The 18,875-nt window shown below is 38.7% G+C and overlaps 2 protein-coding genes across 2 annotated transcripts; one reads left to right on the top strand and one right to left on the bottom strand.

The window, feature by feature from the left end:
- Positions 1-260: 260 nt before the first annotated feature.
- usp12b (ubiquitin specific peptidase 12b) lies at positions 261-8,450 on the bottom strand. Its single transcript, XM_056753811.1, has 9 exons — positions 8,201-8,450; positions 7,023-7,103; positions 6,535-6,748; positions 6,064-6,317; positions 5,856-5,932; positions 5,654-5,737; positions 5,122-5,319; positions 4,712-4,790; positions 261-2,952 (listed from the first exon to the last, which is right to left on the bottom strand). Exons 1-9 carry the CDS (start codon positions 8,246-8,248, stop codon positions 2,851-2,853), a joined length of 1,137 nt encoding a protein of 378 aa, XP_056609789.1. The 5' UTR covers positions 8,249-8,450; the 3' UTR covers positions 261-2,850.
- A 581-nt stretch (positions 8,451-9,031) lies between these two features.
- Positions 9,032-12,317, top strand: rasl11a (RAS-like, family 11, member A). The gene is made up of 4 exons (XM_056749481.1): positions 9,032-9,483; positions 10,253-10,309; positions 10,397-10,479; positions 10,891-12,317. Exons 1-4 carry the CDS (start codon positions 9,336-9,338, stop codon positions 11,359-11,361), a joined length of 759 nt encoding a protein of 252 aa, XP_056605459.1. The 5' UTR covers positions 9,032-9,335; the 3' UTR covers positions 11,362-12,317.
- Positions 12,318-18,875: the final 6,558 nt, after the last annotated feature.

Genomic DNA, 18,875 nt, shown 5'->3' with positions numbered 1-18,875 from the left:
AAATCAACCGTGCAGTGAGCCTAAAATTCCTTTGCATGGTATTTTGCTTCTAGCTTAGCATGTAGCATGCTTTTCTGTTGCAAACTAAAGCCGCTCTGTGAGTGTAGAGTGTTCAGCCAATAGAAAATACTGCAATTGTTGGTGTCATTTCTTTATTCTCATTGGGTGGGCAAGACAGGCGTTTAGGTGGGCTCAGCCCCGCCCATGTTAGAAGTCTTTTTCTGATTGCATTTGTAACTTCATCCAATAGAACCACAATAAGCATTTGTTTTTGTTTTTTTATTGGGGACAGAGTGATCGAGTCCCAACTTTCAGCCACACAGTCCATTCCAAAACCAGAATATAGCCCTGGTTTACAATTTGTACATTGCTTAATCGAAAGTGCACTTTTTTCAAACCCAGTATGGAATAAACATTAATAATGTAAAGGGAAGGGGCAGGGTGAAACACAAACTAGTGTAACTTTAAATTCTATGTGAACATGAGCGTGACATACCATTAGCCTACATTTGTCTCGAGTCTTAATGTAGTTTCTGTCTGCCTTCTAACGGCAGAACTACCAAACACTCGGGGTGCTGTTACTGTGATCAGTGCATTGTTGTTTATATGACTATCATACGACAACTATATATTTTGTTTCCAGTTTATGGCATCAGTCTGACAATTCCAAGCAAACATTACCACCCTTTTGTGTCCAATTCAACAGTCTCCCCACATAACATACAAGAATCCAAGTCCAAACAAGTGACCAGTTAGCAAAATTTATAAAAATGAGAGCTTCAAAGAAAAGTTAATATAACATTTATAATTACACATAAATAAAATCAAGAAATAAAGAACCCAAATAAAAGCAACTCTTTCCCACAAGTACTAGATCATAAGTCAATTTAAAAATAAAATATCCAGTTGATTCAGCTCGAAGACACCATGATGTCACATCTACAGACACTTTTATGCGCATGTGTAATTTACATCATGGCACCATATGTCAATTTATTTGAACATATAGTTAAGTCTACTTAAGACACGGAACATCAGTAGGCTAACTGACTGGCATAAAGCTTCAAACCTCCTTATAGACACTGCGATGTTGGTTTAAAAGACCTTTTTACATGCTTTATAACAATGTCAAGAGTTGTTAATGCATGCACTGCTACCGAGTAGACTTTACATGGCGTATGGATTAATATTCAGCAGCACTGTCAGTTGTGACCCCTCACAGATTAAAGCACATTCTTTTCCAACAAACAACCAAACAAAACCAGTGTCATTTACACCGGAAAAGGTCTGAAATAAAAAATACCTTTTTTATTCTCTATTAAATAATCAAATTAGGTCAGAAAAACATGGTTCATTTCTGTTTGAACTCCTTAAAATGTCTTGTACTTTGCTAATATGAACTTGCACATGGGCATCTTGCTGGATGTCTGTATACAAATGTGCTAAAACACAGGGTGACATATACTAGCTAACTCAGAAAAGCGCTCACTCTTCAAATCGATTTAACGAAAAGAAGAGTTTATTACTTTGCAATAGTTCGATTGATTTTGTTAAAGTATCAGAAAGAAACCCTACATCTGTGCTTCATTTCCATTCAGATCTACGTCCAGTTATACGTTATCCATTAAAAGGGGTAGAGAAAAAGACAATAGAGATATAGGTATGAGTTACTGACATTTCACAAAATAAATGCCATTCATTCTGCATAATAATGGAGTGTAGAGACGTAGTCGAGCAAGTATGTTTGAATTTTCCAACTTTTCTATTGCAAACGAATCACTGAACTGAACGAGCCAGCATTATTCACAGACAATCTGACAAGGAAACAGTGGAAATGTAACACGAGTGGAAATGTGTGCAGCTTTTGGTATCAATACAACAACCATCTATGGATTCTAACTTATATTTAGAATAATACAAAGCCCTTTTCTCCTTCCATCTGTCACTCTCTACATTTGGCGCACCGTGATGTGTGCACTATATGACGCAACCAAATCCAAACTTCACACTCGCAGTCCACAGTGTCTGGCAGAATGTTTTACATTCAAGGAATACTGAAAGAGCATTCTTAGGCCAAGCCAGATCTTTTAAACAGATTCCCACAATCTATTACTCGACTACAGTCCTACATTCGAAAAAAAAGCCCTGAAACATCACTTGAAGCCAAAATAAAATCCCCTTCTTGATCATTAAAACCCAACTGATGCAGAGCAGCTTAACATTGCTCAATACAAGTTATAATTTGTCCTGCAACACTACTAGGGACTTGTCATGGATAGCATGATGTGTCATGTTTGACAGTGCAGATGTGAGTTTTCTATGTAGGATGAGGAAAACCGTAATTCGAGGTTTTGGATTGACCATGATACTGTGCCATCATGAATCAACCTGCAACAATGAATGACAAAACATAATGTGATGCAGAGAATTGAATCCGATAATAAGCTAACTCAATCAAAATGATCCTTGTTACTTGTGGTGGGAAAAAAAGGCTGTACAGTGTCCATTCTCAGGCCATCAAAGACGTGTGTTGCTCATTTCACAACTGTGTGTATATGTGCGTTTGTATGTGCTGAGCAACACAAAGCAGGCGAGTGAGACGATGGCAAACCAGACGGCGATAACTTGTGTCTGGTGGTTACTGTGCTGTGTCCAGGTCACTCTGGCATCAACTGCTCCTGTTTGGGGCCTGACTGATACTCTGGTGCAAAGCTCCATTGATAAGCCAATTGACTCAGAGGGGATGGAGAAGGGAGCTGAGGCGTGTCGACAAAGTCCAAGCCTCCCTGTCTGCGCGCTCCTGTCTCTCACAAATCGCACCCTCCCATTCTGTCAGTCATTTTCACTGGCTCAGTCTCTAGACTGGTAGAAGAGTATGTACCCTGACTCAGAGTTTTTGGAGATGTCGGATGTCAGACCGTAGAATTCTTCAATTGCTTGGGCATCGATTTTCTGTGAGGGGGAAAGTAAATTGGATTGGATTCAATTTATTGTCATTACACATGTACAAGTACAATGCAACGAAATGTATCGTATAAATACATTATTAGATATCATAGAAAATTAACCTAAAGCTGCAATACATTTTCATAAGTAATAGTGAATATGTAAGGATTCTCATAATTTTTCTAAAAAATTTTGTGAGCTATACGTCAGCTGTATGCATTAAATCTATTGAGGTGAATTTTTTGTACAAACCTCATGGATTTTAAGTGTTGTTACACAGTACACAAACTGACTAACTAGAGTATTTTTATGGCAGAAATTTTATTTTAGCTGTCCTCTTTCTCTTCTTCCAGATAAGGAGTTGGAATAATATTATATAATGGAAAAAACATATAAACACCTCACTTTAACATGAAACTGAGCTTAGCACTGCTCCTGTCTTAATTTAACAGTCATGTTATTCAGAATACACCACCACAGTCCTTAAGAGTAAAAACTGACTGCTGCAAGGCTTTCCAGAGCTACGGTATGTTTATAGTAAAAGCACCGTAAAATTCATTCATAATATGTGGACTTGTAATATATATTTCTATATATATAATATAATATAAATATTTGTCTGTGTAGCAGAGCAGCAGACATCACATCTGTGTGCCAACATCTTCAATAAAAGTATAGGTGTTGCTGGTGATGTCTCAATGCAGATGCCTACTTAATTACTGAACAAATGGCAGACTAAACAACCAGGTGCTTTGACCTCATAAGGGGCTAATGGAAATATGATGTTGGGTATATTATACGAGCAGCATCCTTAACAGAATGCTTCAACGAAAACGGCTCTTAATATCAATAAGACAAACTCCGATTCCAGACTACGCTTTCTATAACCTTTTAAAATCCAATTGAAATGGCAAAATTAATGCAGGATTCTTAGTCTCAGCGATTCTTCAGCATTTCTAGAAAAGTTTTCATCATTCAAAGCAACTCAAGGTATTTGGGTCAATGTGAAGATGATTCCAGACAGGCACTTGAGGCAGCTGTGAAAGCTCAAAATCACTTGACAGGCAGGGCTAATAGATGTGCTACTGTAGAGTGCTTGGCATCCAGACACGCACACCATTCTTAAAGCGGCCCTGCAACGATGTGTCATGGGTTCTTACTTCTTTACCATGTTAAACGTGCTGTCTTCTCATGTTTAATATGGTCAACTTTTCAAAAAACGAGTTGGGCGTATTACGTAGTATTTCTGTGCTCGATACACTCCCCCAGTGATCGAACAAATTTTGGAAAGTTTCTTTTCCAACATATAAAACAGTCCCTTATTGGACAATTCTCCCGTAAAAGCATGGAGACAGGAAAGCAGGAGAAGGAGCACGCACAGACATCACTTTCACTTGTAAGCAAGATAGAGATAGAGATAGAGATAGAGATATAGAGAGAGAGAGAGAGAGAGAGAGAGAGAGAGAGAGAGAGAGAGAGAGAGAGGTTCAGGTGTTCGTTTGTTCACTGAATTTGGGTGATGAATATTATATAAATGGTGGATATAATGCTGGATTTGGAGATCGATTGAAACTGATGTATGGAGCCGTCTCAGCGCTAAAAGATGCCGGACATGAACCACATGGTGTGAATGAAACTGATGTCTGTCTTTTGTTGACAATGGGTGCGCATGTGCTTTAGTCCAGCCTACACCTCCACCCCCCCCCCCCCCCCCCGCACAAGCCATATGTGTGATGGCCACGTAGTAAATAAAATTCTGACCCACCTCTACAATGTCATCGTCAAACAGAAGCCAGAAGCCATGACTCTTCACTATAGTGATATAATGACCTCGATTTGGACCACTAGAAAGGAGAAATCAGAAAAACATTATGCACTGTAAAAAAGAATGTATGAAAACAATCCAATACACTCTAAACAGGAGATTCCCCAGGGGACAGATCTTTAGTAGTCTGGACTGAGAGCCATGATGTGAAAAGCATATTTGTTTAGTTTAATTTCTTGTACTCAGACTCCAAACTTTTTCACTTGTCGGGTAAAAGAGCCAGAGTGTTTTAAACATTAGGCTGTGCTCTTCAGTTAATGTAAAACCCTCCATTAAGAATATAAACAGTGAAAGCATCTGTTACACTGACTAAGGCCCTGTCTGTGTCATGTCAAAAGTAAAACCCCCACCTTCCACAGTGAACTACCACTGCCACCAGGTCGTACAATCGGTCGGGGTTGGTGGCATCCCCGGACGTGTTGAAGAGCCTCAGTTCCAGAGGGAAGACCACACGGTAGGAGAGCTTGGTGTAGCGATGAAGCTGGTCCATATACTTAAAGCGCTTTAAGTGCAGGGCAAGGATCATAGGTAATTTTTTTACCCGCATCCTGTATAAAAGAAAAGAAGACTGATGTGATTGATCAAAATCTGAAATTCCACCCGCAGTCTCAGAATGCTCTTTATTTTCCAGCTTCCTGAGCTACAGTTACTGTAAAATTCTTCAGGAGAAAACTGCTTCTTCGGGTGCAGAGAACCCACACACTAATGCAATGAAGAACGATAAATGCATTCAGGGTAGAATAAAAGTGCAACACAAAGAGGTAGGGGACCGTCTGGATCAGTCAGGCTCAATCTGAGCAAAGGAACACAGCAAATGGGCCTCAGCTATAAAACACATGCAAGTCCTTTCATCCAATTGCGAGTCTGTATGCAACAACATACCTTTTCTGAGCCTCCTGTTTACTTCTGCATTGTTCACAGTAGTACTTGTATTCACTACATAAGGTCTCTGTGTTGCTGAAACCCCTAAAAATGCAAAAAGAGTATGTCATTTCCAATATCACTAATGAACATTTAATAGAATCAATACCACCAGAATGGTGTAATACTGAAAATGCTGTTACGTGTGTGTTTGTGCCTTTACCTAAGACAGTGTGTGATGGAGGTATTCTGCTCCACATCCACCGAGAGGTCTAAGAAGTCCTCGTCTTTACTGCTTACCTACAGGCATGACAGAAACAAACAAACATTACTACTAAACCCAGTTGTTGGGTAGGCTTTTGCTCTCTCACAGTTGCTTTTCATTAAGAGTCCTTTGAGCACACCTGTGACTCACTTCACCTCTGACTCACCGCTTCACAAGTAAGGCACCGTGTCTCATTGGTCAGTGTGCCTTGGAAGATCTCATGCACCCAGGTCTGCTGAGTCTTTTCCTCCTTTTCACCCTCTCCCGTGCTGCTTCCGCTTCCACCACCGCCATTCTGCACTACCTTGCCGTTCTGTTGTCTTTCCTGGCTCTTTTCCTCTTGCAGCAGGTCTGCGATGGTGTTGAGCAAGTAGTTGAGGAACTCGTGGGCATCCTGCTGCATATAGTTGTCGAACAATTCTGAAGAATAGCATATTTGTAGTGTTAGCTGGTTGATCCTTCCCTTTAGATCTGGTGCATATTCATTGAACTTGAACGTTGGATGATGATTCAATGACAGGTGCATTACTTTTATAAACTTGTTCTCTTCAAATCTTAGTCATTGTTTGAATCATTTTAGATTGTGATTTTAGCACATATTATTTCTTGCATAATATTGAAGCACCCAGACTCTTACCATTTTCCTTCCTCAGTCTGGAGATGAACTTCTTTGGAGGAATGACTCCCACTTTCTTCTTCTGCGTTGCAATGCTGTTGAACAGGTCAGCCAGGCAGGTGAGCAGGCTCTCTTTACGACGCGGCTGGATCTTATATGCCAGCACTTTCTCCCGGAAGGGTCGGCAGAAGTACAGTGCCTGTAGCACTGAGTTACAGTAGCAGGTGTTGCCAAACTACGTGAAATAGAAAAAATAGAAGAAACACATGCAATAATATACATCCACATGTGAGCAAGTAAGACCTCCCATTAATGGTTCAGAGATCAGAATACTTTTATGTATGAAAAGGTTCCAACAATTTTGTTGCCTTTCATACACGCTTGCCAAAATTGCCATTAGGGTGAAGTGCATTGCAAAGATTGCAAATGCTTAAAACTTGAAAGTGATGAGGCAAAGTCATCTTCTATTTATAGCGCAATCATTGACATAGAGAACAACATAAACTTACATTGACCAATCCGAAGTAGTGTTCATTAACAGGGAACTGTTCCGGTCCAATCTCCTTTTCCAAAGCAGAGGCATTGGCGCCCTACAGAGGACAGCAGTAATATTTATCTTTGCTCTCAACAATATAACAACCCAATTGGCCAGGAACACCCCAGACCTTTATGAGACTAACAGGAACATCCTGTTTGTGGAGTGAGATGGTAGGCTGACCATTTACAGGATAATGTTACCAGGCAAGTGGACTTGCTAGGTTTCACTAGCGGGAATATGAATGGCAGAGCTGTTACATCAAGTATCTGTATATGACGATGAGCTTTTAAATACAAAATGGCCTGGGTTACACTCTCTGAGAGGATGTAGCTTTGGATATATGCGTGTTTAATGTGCGTATATATAAGCCAGTTTTTGGCAATCGTAAGACAATACGTTTGAATATAAATTCAAGCAAGTCTATTACACACTCTTTAATTAGAGAGCATTAGAGAAAAAATGATCAAGACATAAATATTATATGACTTGTGTCGATAACTGACGGTCTCCACTGGTTACTAAAGAAGTTCACACCTAAACAACGTTCACGTTGATATACATATCAGTTTCCCTATGAAAGAAACTAGTACCACAAACTAAATAAACGCGATTCATTTTAAAATTAAAAGCAATTTTAGCGCTACAAAGACACCGGGCAGACAAACCGCTTTCAGTTGTGTGTTGTCAAACAACATTAAAAACAAACACACAACCGCAGCAGTGAGACTGTCACGCATAACCTCATCTATATGACCCTTGTCCTGCCACCCCGTAAATCTCAAATCGCAGTTATAAATATAGAACATTTTCTAGACAACTGATAATATCGTATGCAAAACAAGGCTGAGATCCGCCCAGCTAATCAAACATGGACATTACGTGACGCTCGCTAATACGCTAGGCTACACATTTGACCCTTACCCGGAATAGTAAATTACCAAACAGAAAATGCTTAAAAGTCAGTTGAACAACCTCTCTAAACTTCTATCGCACAGACAGCAAGGTGTGCAAACTTTTTGTGGATGTGGTGCCATACCATGACACGGTTGTTTATATGTTAGCTGTTGAGCTAGCCCTGTTAGCAGGCGAATCCAAAAACAGGTTACATAGTGGACGGGACAACGTTCTCTAATCCGAATTAAAACTCACCATCGTACAAATCGAGGCGATCTTTCGGACTGTCATCAGTATTTCCATCCGTCTGCCGCCATGTTGGACCGAACCCCTATTTAAAACTGTGACAGCCGCCCGGGCTGAAGTTCCGGTGTATCCTTCAGTCGGTCCAGCTCGTAGCGGAATGAGGGAGTGTATTCTCGCTCAGTACGCAGCTGCGAAATAGACTCAGGTCCAGCTCGGAACCTACTACGGCGACGGCTTAGCTCATGAATATAAAGGAGGGTGACGTTGCTTGGTAACCTTCCTGGAACGTTAAACGCATGGTAATTAATATTCATAAAGCAATCCTTCAGCGTAGTAGGATTCGTATCTAACGGCCTTTATTCTATGTTATACATGCCAATGTATATGCTTTGTTGATAGATCAGCAGGAGAGAGGAAAGGTACCTCAATAGCCACACTGTGTGTAACTTTTTGCAAAAGCGTTTTCATACTATTTTATCATTATTTTATCATTATGTACCGTGGCGTATGGTTCTCTATATTTTTTGCTAAAATAGCGATATCACTTTGTCTGTGTATACACGACAAAAAAGGGAATAATTATACAATTAATATGTTAGAATCGAAATATTATTTATGTTGATTTGATGTTCGATCAATATGTGTAGCGGTTTCATAAAAATAATTATTAGAAGGAAAACACGGATCAAAGTGTAGCAAAATCTTAACTGATCAGATTGTGCCCATAAAAGTTGTTTTAATTACTTGATACAAGTTACGCCATATATAAAATATGTAAATGCGGTGTTTCTCACTGGTTTAGTTAAGGCACGCCCCTTTTGAGCTTGCACCGTTGCTTTTCGCAAAAGTCGAAGTCTGTGGAAAGCTGTCCGATGACCAGGATCAAGGACTGTTGGTTATCAATTGTTCACAGATTAGACTACTCCATAACGAGGGTGTTATGCAGAAGAATTAACATTAATGCCTTGTCGAAGTGTTTGCAACGTTTGCTGCTTTCTATTCAAACAGTCTATCAAGAAGATCACAGATGTCTCGTTGCGATCACAGAAGACTTGCTTTATGTTGAGGACAGCTAACGTTTGGAGCGGATGAAAGAAAGGGACATGCATTTCCAGACAACCTTATAAGAATTACAGCTTTCTAAATGCGTCTGATCGAGCAGCCAAGAACAATGAGCAGTGGTTCTAGCAACTTTCTGCTAGTCCCTATACCGGAGTACCCTGCACTGGATTGCGTACCAAACAAACAAGTTAAAATAGTCGTTCTTGGTGCAAACAATGTTGGAAAAACGGGTAAATTTAAACGATTATGTCTATTTTAATATTTTACATTTGAAGTCGGTAGTTATTAACATGACATCATTCATTCATTCATTCATTCTAACAATATACAATCGTAAATAAAGTCAACACACTGTAACGCCATGTATATGTTTAATGTAAATGTCATTTTTGAAATGGAATAAAATAAAATACAAATTTTAAAATGCTAGAGCGACTATTTGCAGTGGTGGGTGTACCAAGTTACTAAGTAATTTGTTACTGTAATTTAATTCCTCTTCCCTTGAAAAAGTAAATTATGGGATTACTCTTATTTTTTCTTAATTTGATTACAGTTACTTCTGATGTTATTAAACTAGATACTTACTGTGCAATATATGCGTGTGCAATAGTGGAATTGACATCAAATTCGAAGTCTAACTTTAAAATTCATGCTTTAATTTATAGTTCTCACATTCGGTATACTTTAAAATGAATCCTTTATGTAGGTTTATAGTATTTCTTTGAATGTATTAAAAGAGCCGTTTCATGTCTATCCTTGAATCACCCAAGGATAGTTTGTAATCGAGGTTGATAGGATATAGGAAGTAATAAGCAATTCAATACTTTTTCGATAGAGTAATTTGTACAGTAATCTAATTCCACTATTGAATATGTAATAAGTAACTAGTAATTAATTACTTTTTCAGAGTAACTTACTCAACACTGACATATTTGTGCAGAAACTATGAGACTTTGCTCATTATGCCAATATAATTTTTTCTTCGCCTTTAATTTTCAGCTCTGATTGTAAGATTTCTTACAAAGAGGTTCATAGGAGACTATGAAGCCAACACAGGTAAAGATCGTTTAAGGAGCCAATACTGGTTTATTGAGATCTATGCATACTATCTGAATATAATATCTGTTGATAACCAATTTGTAGGTGCCTTGTATTCAAGGAAGATTAATTTGGACGGGGAGCAAGTTTCCTTACAAGTGCAGGACACTCCGTGTGTCTCACTGCAGGTACCTCCCATTCACTTTATCAGCTAAGCTTTCATCAAAAAAAGCATGTCCATGCCCATTTAGATCACTCAGCCATTGCCTGTGGGATTTCTGCATGTTTTAGATGAACTGTGGGGAATATTAGTTCTAACATTTGGCCTGTAAATAAAGTATGCAGGGCAGAAGATAAAGAGGGTGTGTTTAGCCCTAAGCTCATTAGTCTTATTCATCCATACTAAAGAGAAGGGCCAACAGTTTCTTCAACTCAATTATTCTGATCCAGGCTGAAGCACAGTGGTTAGTATAATACGATATTTTGATCAATATTATTGTTATGATTTGCTGTAATGATTAGATAAAACTGCATGATCTATACTTTCTTTCGAACATAATCTAATTATATTACAAAACAAACATTCTTAATTTTTCCAGGATGATGCAGAGGGTCTGTATTGTCAGGAGCAGATCAACCGCTCTATTTACTGGGCCGATGGGTATGTGCTCGTCTTCTCCATCACTGACCTCAACAGCTATCGCACCATCCAGCCGTTATACCAACACGTGCGTCGTATCCACCCCAGTGGCAACATCCCTGTCATCATTGTGGGAAACAAATGCGACCTGCTGCGTGCTCGACAGGTCCCGGCTCACGAGGGTAAGGAGCTGGCTGATGAATTGGGAGAACCCTACTTCGAGGCTTCGGCCAGCGAGAACCACGAGAGCGTTCAGGATGCTTTTCTGCATCTGTGTCAGGAGGTGAGCCGGGCGCTGGGAGGAGGAAATGGGGAGAAGAGAAAAGGAGGCTTACACCTTGCCAGGCCAAAGAGCCCAAACATGCAAGAGTTGAAGAGAAGATTTCGTCAAGTGCTGTCTTCAAGGGTGAAGTCGACTACTGCACTATGAATTACAGTTTTGTGACAAATATGGTGGAAGAGGACTTGGAAAAAGCTATAAGAACATTGTGTTGCACAAGCATTTTGAAAAATACAAGTCAAAACATTGAATCTTGCCAGCTACAAGGACTCATACAAGATGAATAGTGAGATGTGTCCCACCTCTTTTCTGGGTGGAGTGTAATATTGGACTCTTGGCACTTCAATAAAGCCTGTTTTTGATTATTAGTTTCAGCTGCTATCATTTACTCAATTTGTCTTTTGTTTTACAGTATTACGATACATTTTTATACTGTATATGACATTACTTAATCAAGTCTGCGTGAATTAGAACTTGAAAATGTAATAGTCTTGCTTTTGCTGTCAGCCTACTTTATCAGTTAAATGTGAAGCAAGAGTTTGTCTTCAACCAAAGGAGATTATATTACATTGAAAGTAACAAAATTAAACAAGCATACTGTACTGTAAGCAGTCAATTCTCATACTCAAATGTCTAAAATGTTCTTCCAGTATACCATTTCTTGACAGTGAGAGTCATTATGTAGCTATGTTGTTTTTATAATCATATTGAAGGAAGAGAATCATGTGGTTCCCATGACATTTGACCTACTTATGCTGTGTCAAACAGCTTGGTTTTACTGTGAAGGTTTGTAGTGTGTCCTTCGTTTGTCCCGTCCAGATGTCTCATTCGCCCACTCAAATAGACGTTTGTTTATCTTGCAGCTTAGATGAAGTTGCATTCCTCTGAAGCAGGTTTAGGGATTCTTGAACTAAACCATGGGTCTGTACTCAGTGAGCATTGACCTCTGACCTTTTTTGTTTAATATGTTACTTTTCTTTTCTTTAACAACAGCCTAATGAAAAACTGATGAATAGGAATATGACCAGCTTTCTGTATAGGTATATGTTATTGTCAATTTTTATATACTTTGACAAAGTAAAAGATATGTTTGTGGTAACAGTGTATATATGCTGTGCTGTTTTTTTATGAGTCTGATGTCTTTTTCTTTTATAAACCCTCAACCTTTTACAATTTGAAAGATTTTCTTTCGTCAACTGAAATTTCCACATGTTCAAATGTTACACTAGAGAATGTCAACTAGAGAATGACTCAACTCTCTAAACTTCTTGACCCAGTGCCGGTTTTAAATGTTTCAAAACTGTTGTTAGCATTATTTTTCCCCGTCACACCTTACTGTGCAAATCTAAATCAGCTGTTGGTGTCTCTGACGACTAACTGTACAACATTTATTGTACTTTTTTTGTGTGCAAAAAATGTGTAGTTTTATAGTTTGTTTGTTATGGGAACATGGTGATTTGTACCTAGAACATGCTTTGCATGTATTTAGTAGAAAAACGAATTGAGTTATTTTTATGTGGTTATATTCAGTGTTACAGGAAAGACATAAACAAGGAAAATGTTTATGAAAAATTTCACATAATGTGTTCATTTTAATAAGAATTCTGAATATCTGATACTTCAGTAAGAAGGATTCAAATGTGAATCAGTGGCTTCTACGCAACGCAGCTTTACTAAACCATCTCATTGACATTATGAGTATTAATGACTTCCTGCTAAAATAAAAAAGGCAACAAAGCTGATGTTATCAGGCCACTTATGAGGAGTATGTGTTGGTGTTTCTCTTCAAATATATGGTTAATTTGCGAAAGCTCAACTAGAGAAGAAACAGCTGTGACGCAAAACCGTTATAAAATATTTTTTTCTTCTGAATTCATTACGTTATCACAGCCACAGGAAGCATAGCTAGGACAAATCCCTTAGGAAGACTGGGGGTTGAACGAGGGAATGAGAAAGACAGAATGAAAAAACGATGGAAGGAAGTGGGCAGGGAATTTGAGAGAGAGAAAGGAATAAATAGGGAAACCTATACATTTTACATTACAATGTAATTACAGACCTTGCTTAAAATCCAAGAATCAGTTTACCTAAGAGACAGTCTCTTCTTGATCCACCAAAGGGTCTTTTACTATTTTATACTTCCTATGTAATTGGAAATGTCTAAAATGCCTGTTTTTGTATATTATATAGATGTAAAGGGTGCTTTTTCATTATGGTATAACAAATAAGTCTCCAGCTCTTGTAGGGAACAGAAATGAAACGGCTCCCACATTGCAGATCACCAGTCATTGTGTCGTCTGTTGGCTTTCTTCAGATGTGAACCATCTGGATGTAGACCACATTCCTTATTTCAATAACCCAGGGGTCTGGATTTTCATCAGTTCACACAAGGTATTTATGGGTTACGCTTCAAAATGTGTCAACTATGAAAAATAGTAATCTCTAAATAGCAGCCAAGCAAACCTAGAATTTGTGACACATTACCCCGGATTCACTGACAAGGTCTAGGGCTAATCCCAGACTAAAATGAATGTTTTAAACTGTTTTAACTGAAAATAACTTGACATATATATGAATAGATTAATAATAATAATAATATATATTATGGCTTCATTGTTTTGTCTCAAGATGCATATCAGTTATGTCGGAGATGATGGTCTTGTTGTTAGTTTTCCGACATGTGACACGTTTGCATATTGGGCGACCTGAGTTCAAGTCCTTGATCGAGGACCAGTGGGCTCTCTCCCACTTTGCTTCTTGTCCTCTCTCACACTACACTGTAAAATAATATAAAATAAATAAATCACAAAAAAATGCACAACAGTTATGTTTTTTTAATAGCATTTTTCATAAAAGTAACTTAAAGGTCTCCTCATACGACCACTTTCAACAAGTTGGTATGATTTATTAGAGTCATCCTGAAATGCCTGGAACCTATTTTGCTCAAAAGCACTCAATGGCTGTGTAAAAAAAACTTCTTGCCTCGTCAAAAACAGCTCTGCTCACAGCAACCCGCTTTAGTGCATGTCTCTTTAAATGATAATGAGTTACAGCACCCACCCCCCTTAGTAGAAGTGATTAGAGATGTTTAAAATAAAACTAACCTGCAGTCATCGGCCCTGTTCATTAGCAAAACAAACAGCTTGCCGCAGCTAAACATATTAACGCATATCATTTATTAATATTCATACAGTAAAACTTCAAGTGTCCGTCTGCACATATATACAGTAAATTTAACACAGGCTTTGAATGTTCTATTTAGCCCGTGTCTGACTTAGCTCCCATCGCTATGATTTGCTAACATTATCCTCCTATGTATACGCACGATTTACGTCAATTCAGACTGTTGATAAATATTACTCAGTCGGTCTCGATCCCTCTTGAAGAACAACTTTGAAGCTCATCCTGCTTGTACTTTTCCAGGTTGAAAAAGCACTTTGATTCGCGCAAACAAGCAGGTTTTTAATTATGGTTTCTGAGGGATTTCCACTACAAAATAAAATAAATCCACTCATGTCTCTTCCGCGTTTAGGACTCTTTGCAGCGACTACATTGCATGTTATCCACGAACTTTAGCCATGGTGTCACGTACACCGCTGTCGCTTGTGAAAACAACAATGGCGGAGCGCGGTGGGTGAAACTCTGTAGAATAAGGGCAGTAATTAGAATAAAATCCGCTTTAGACATCAAAACCGGAGCGGAATCTGAACGACTCGATTTCTCACATGCTTGCAGGGTAAGGCACAGGCTCCACAATTTTTTACTTTGTGCTATATAGCTATAAATATATATAGCCTATATAATACACACACATACATTCATATATGCACATGGGACATTCCTATATATAGGGATATACAGTATCTCACAGAAGGGAGTACACCAATCTCATTTTTGCAAAAACAATATATTTTCATGTGACAACACTGAAGAAGTGACACTTTGCTACAATGTAAAGTAGTGAGTGTACAGGTTGTTTAACTGTAAATTTGCTGTCCCCCTCAAAATAGCTCAACACACAGCCATTCATGTCTAAATCGTTGTCAAAAAAAAGTGAATACACCCTAAGGGAAAATGTCCAAATTGGGCCCAATTAGCCATTTTCACTCCCCGGTGTCATGTGATTATCTAGTGTTACAAGGTCTCAGGTGTGAATTGGGAGCAGGTGTGTTAAATTTGGTGTTATCGCTCTCACTCTCTCATACTGGTCACCGGAAGTCCAACATTGCACCTCATAGCAAAGAACTCTCTGAGGATCTGAAAAAAGAATTGTCACGCTACATAAAGATGGCATAGGCTATAAGAAGATTGCCAAGACCCTGAAACTGAGCTGCAGCACAGTAGGCCAAGACCATAAACAGTTTAACAGGACAGGTTCCACTAATCACAGGCCTCGCCATGGTTGACCAAAGAAGTTGAGTGCACATGCTCAGCGTCATATCCAGAGATTGTCTGTGGGAAATTGACGAATGTGTCACCCCTTAAACCTTTGCTGCAAAGGTTTAAAGGGTGGGGGGTCAGCCTGTCAGTGCTCAGACCAGACGACGCACACTGCATCAAATTAGTCTGCCTGGCTGTCGTCCCAGAAGGACGCCTCTTCTAAAGATCATGCACAAGAAAGCCTGCAAACAGTTTGCTGAAGACAAGTCTCATGAGACCAAGATGGTGTCAAACGTGTGTGGCAGCAAACCAGGTGAGGAGTACAAAGCAGTGTCGTAGGAATTTTATTTTTGAGAGGGCCTGTATGTAAATGAGGCGGACATTAGCCAATGTATACGTATAGGTTTCTATACATGTAGATATTTATAGGTACTAAAATGATACACCTGTATTGCTCAACATTGCCTAGCAGCTCCTAATCTGATCTTCGGGTACCCCCAAATTTTGCGTCTCTCTCGTTTAACACACCTGATTTAAATCACCAGCACCCCATGTAGGAACTGTGTTCGGATTGACATGATCCCTACACAGCGTTCACTGCTCTCTACTCCCCGCACACAGAAAATCGGCTGAAGTTTGCTTCTGAAGTTAACATGAATGTGCAGCGTCTTCGTACACATACTAAACTTACTATGCATATTTGAAGGGTTATTTAACCGCAATCATGAGATTTTAGTAACGTTAGTTGTTACGGTTTGTGCACTTCAATGCCCTTTATGTCCACTTCACAGGGCTTTTGCGGGCAAATTGAACAAAGCTCTGAAGTAGTCAGAGACGCATACAAAATATGCAGAGGGGAGTCATGTAGAAAAGTCTACAAGAACACTACAAGAAGTTAAATGCAGTGTAATTTTTATCTTTAGCAGTCTTCTCATTTTCTTCCTGCTCATCTTTTCGTCATTTCCGCACAGCGTAAAAATAAAACTCTTGGCGCAAAAGTCAAGATTCTACGCACAACACATGACATAATTAAACCAATAACTTTGAAAACAGCGGGGAGCACTATTTGGTCGATCAACCAGAGTAACCAGATGTAAATGAGGGCCCCCTCAGGCCCCCTCATGGCTACACTTTGTCTTGCCTACAGTCAAGCATGGTGTTGGGACTGTCATGGTCTGGTGATTCATAAGTGCTGCCGGCACTGGTGAGCTACAGTTCATTAAGGGGAACAATGAATGGCAACATTTACTGTGACATACTGAAGCAGAGCATGATCCCCACCCTGCAGTGCAGTATTCCAACATGATACCATAGACATTTTCCCTAGGGTTGTACTCACCTTTGTTGCCAACCGTTTAGACATTAATGGCTATGTGTTGAGTTCTGTTGAGGGGACAGCAAATTTACACTGTTATACAAGCTGTACACTTACAACTTTACATTGTAGCAAAGTGTCATTTCTTCAGTGTTGTCACATGAAAAGATATAATACAATATTTACTCAAATGTGAGGGGTGTACTCACTTCTGTGAGATACTGTATATACGTATAAATATATATAGCTATGTGAAGTGTTTTTCTATTAAAAAAGCTTTTTTAAATAAACTTGTTGACAGGTTGTATTTGGAAATGTACTTGCAATTTGAATCCATTTATGTAATTTGTAGTTTTTTTACTTTTAAATGCTGCTTCTTTTTATTTACCTCACTCAGCAGTGTTTCGGCAATATTCTCATGCAAATACAACAATACAAACTATACACATAAACACAAATGCATACGTTTCTTTATTTAACCAGGAACAATAATACTTTTTTACAGCTTGAATCTTCAATCCTTCAACAGCTGGCAGATCAAATATTTAAAAGTACACATTGATACCAAAGTTAAAACATTCCAATCGTTTGGTGTAGCATACCGAAAAGATTGTCACTTATAAATACATAATATAATAAACACAAAGGAAAGATCTGTATCATCATACAGTGTATTATAACCATACAGCAATTCTTTGAAACTCTGCCTGCCTTCTTAACTATATGTGGGATCACTTTAGCCCCATCTTAGAAAATACATTATAGTCTGAACTGATTTACAGATTTCCTATTGCCTATTTATTTATTATTAATAAGCATTTAACACATCTACATCTGAATATCACACTCACACCTGCAATTCCTCCATCTGTCACCAGAGTCCATCCTCTCAACAATCTTGATATAAACAGCTAACTCTATTTTTTCGAAATCATGTCCCTGTACTTCCGTCTTGTTTGTACAGTCGGTCACGCACCCAAAGCTCGCAGCATTAATCACTGTTATCATGACTTATTTCCGGGGCATTACTGTAAGTATATAAATAGTCACTTATTTCCTGTTTGTAGCCTGCTTGTTTGAAGTGTTCTTGCAGAGTGTAGGCCTATTGTAAATCAAACACATAGTCTGTGGCAAAAGCATGGCAATTCTGTCAAACTTCAGTCTTATTGGTCCAAGGTTTAATCTAGTTTTTTCTCTTCATAAGAAAGCAACTATCTGGCAAGGAAACGCATGTGTGGATGGAAAGGGGATGTAGCAGATATTAATAAAAGTTAACTCTCAAGTATTACCTCCCTCTCTCACAATTCAGATTGTGTCCCTAATGTAGCCAATGGAGAGGACATCATGTTTTGTGTTAGAGTTAAACCAAAGCTTCATTCACTACTGGGAAGCAAAGGTAAAACATGACCTATGGGATTATACTGCCCCCTCTTTTAAGGTTCAAGTTCAGCTTTTACACAAAGTGAGATAAAAGAACACCACGTCCACTACACATTCATCCTCTCCTATTAATATTGGCTAAACATTTTGGATTGTGTTTTAGGGGATTCATGGGAATTGAAGACAATATCTTTTTTTTGATCACTGTCTAGCTGGTTGTCAGTTATCATGATTGACATGTAGTGCTTGCACATCAGAGTGAGGTCAGCGTTTGAGAGCATGAGGTCCTTGTCATGTGTTGCAACTATCAGCAATGGCCAAACTGATGAGATTACATCAAATGTATGACATCTCTCCCCACTTTTGCCTAAATATAAAAAATCTTTTAACTCTCTTTCACACATATGTAATATATAAACTGTAATGATATCAGAATCAATCCATTTCTTAACACAACACATCATTCTCTGCATACAAGACATCCCAAGCTTGAGTCTTCAATTATATCCATCCAATTTAAAAGAACTTGTATAATGACATATTATAATGTCTTTGTTTAGTCAAACATTACCTCCATGCACAAGAGCAT

This window comes from Triplophysa dalaica, chromosome 1 (genome assembly GCF_015846415.1).
Source record: "Triplophysa dalaica isolate WHDGS20190420 chromosome 1, ASM1584641v1, whole genome shotgun sequence".
Classification (NCBI taxonomy): domain Eukaryota; kingdom Metazoa; phylum Chordata; class Actinopteri; order Cypriniformes; family Nemacheilidae; genus Triplophysa; species Triplophysa dalaica.
This window is presented reverse-complemented; position numbering and strand designations above follow the sequence as displayed.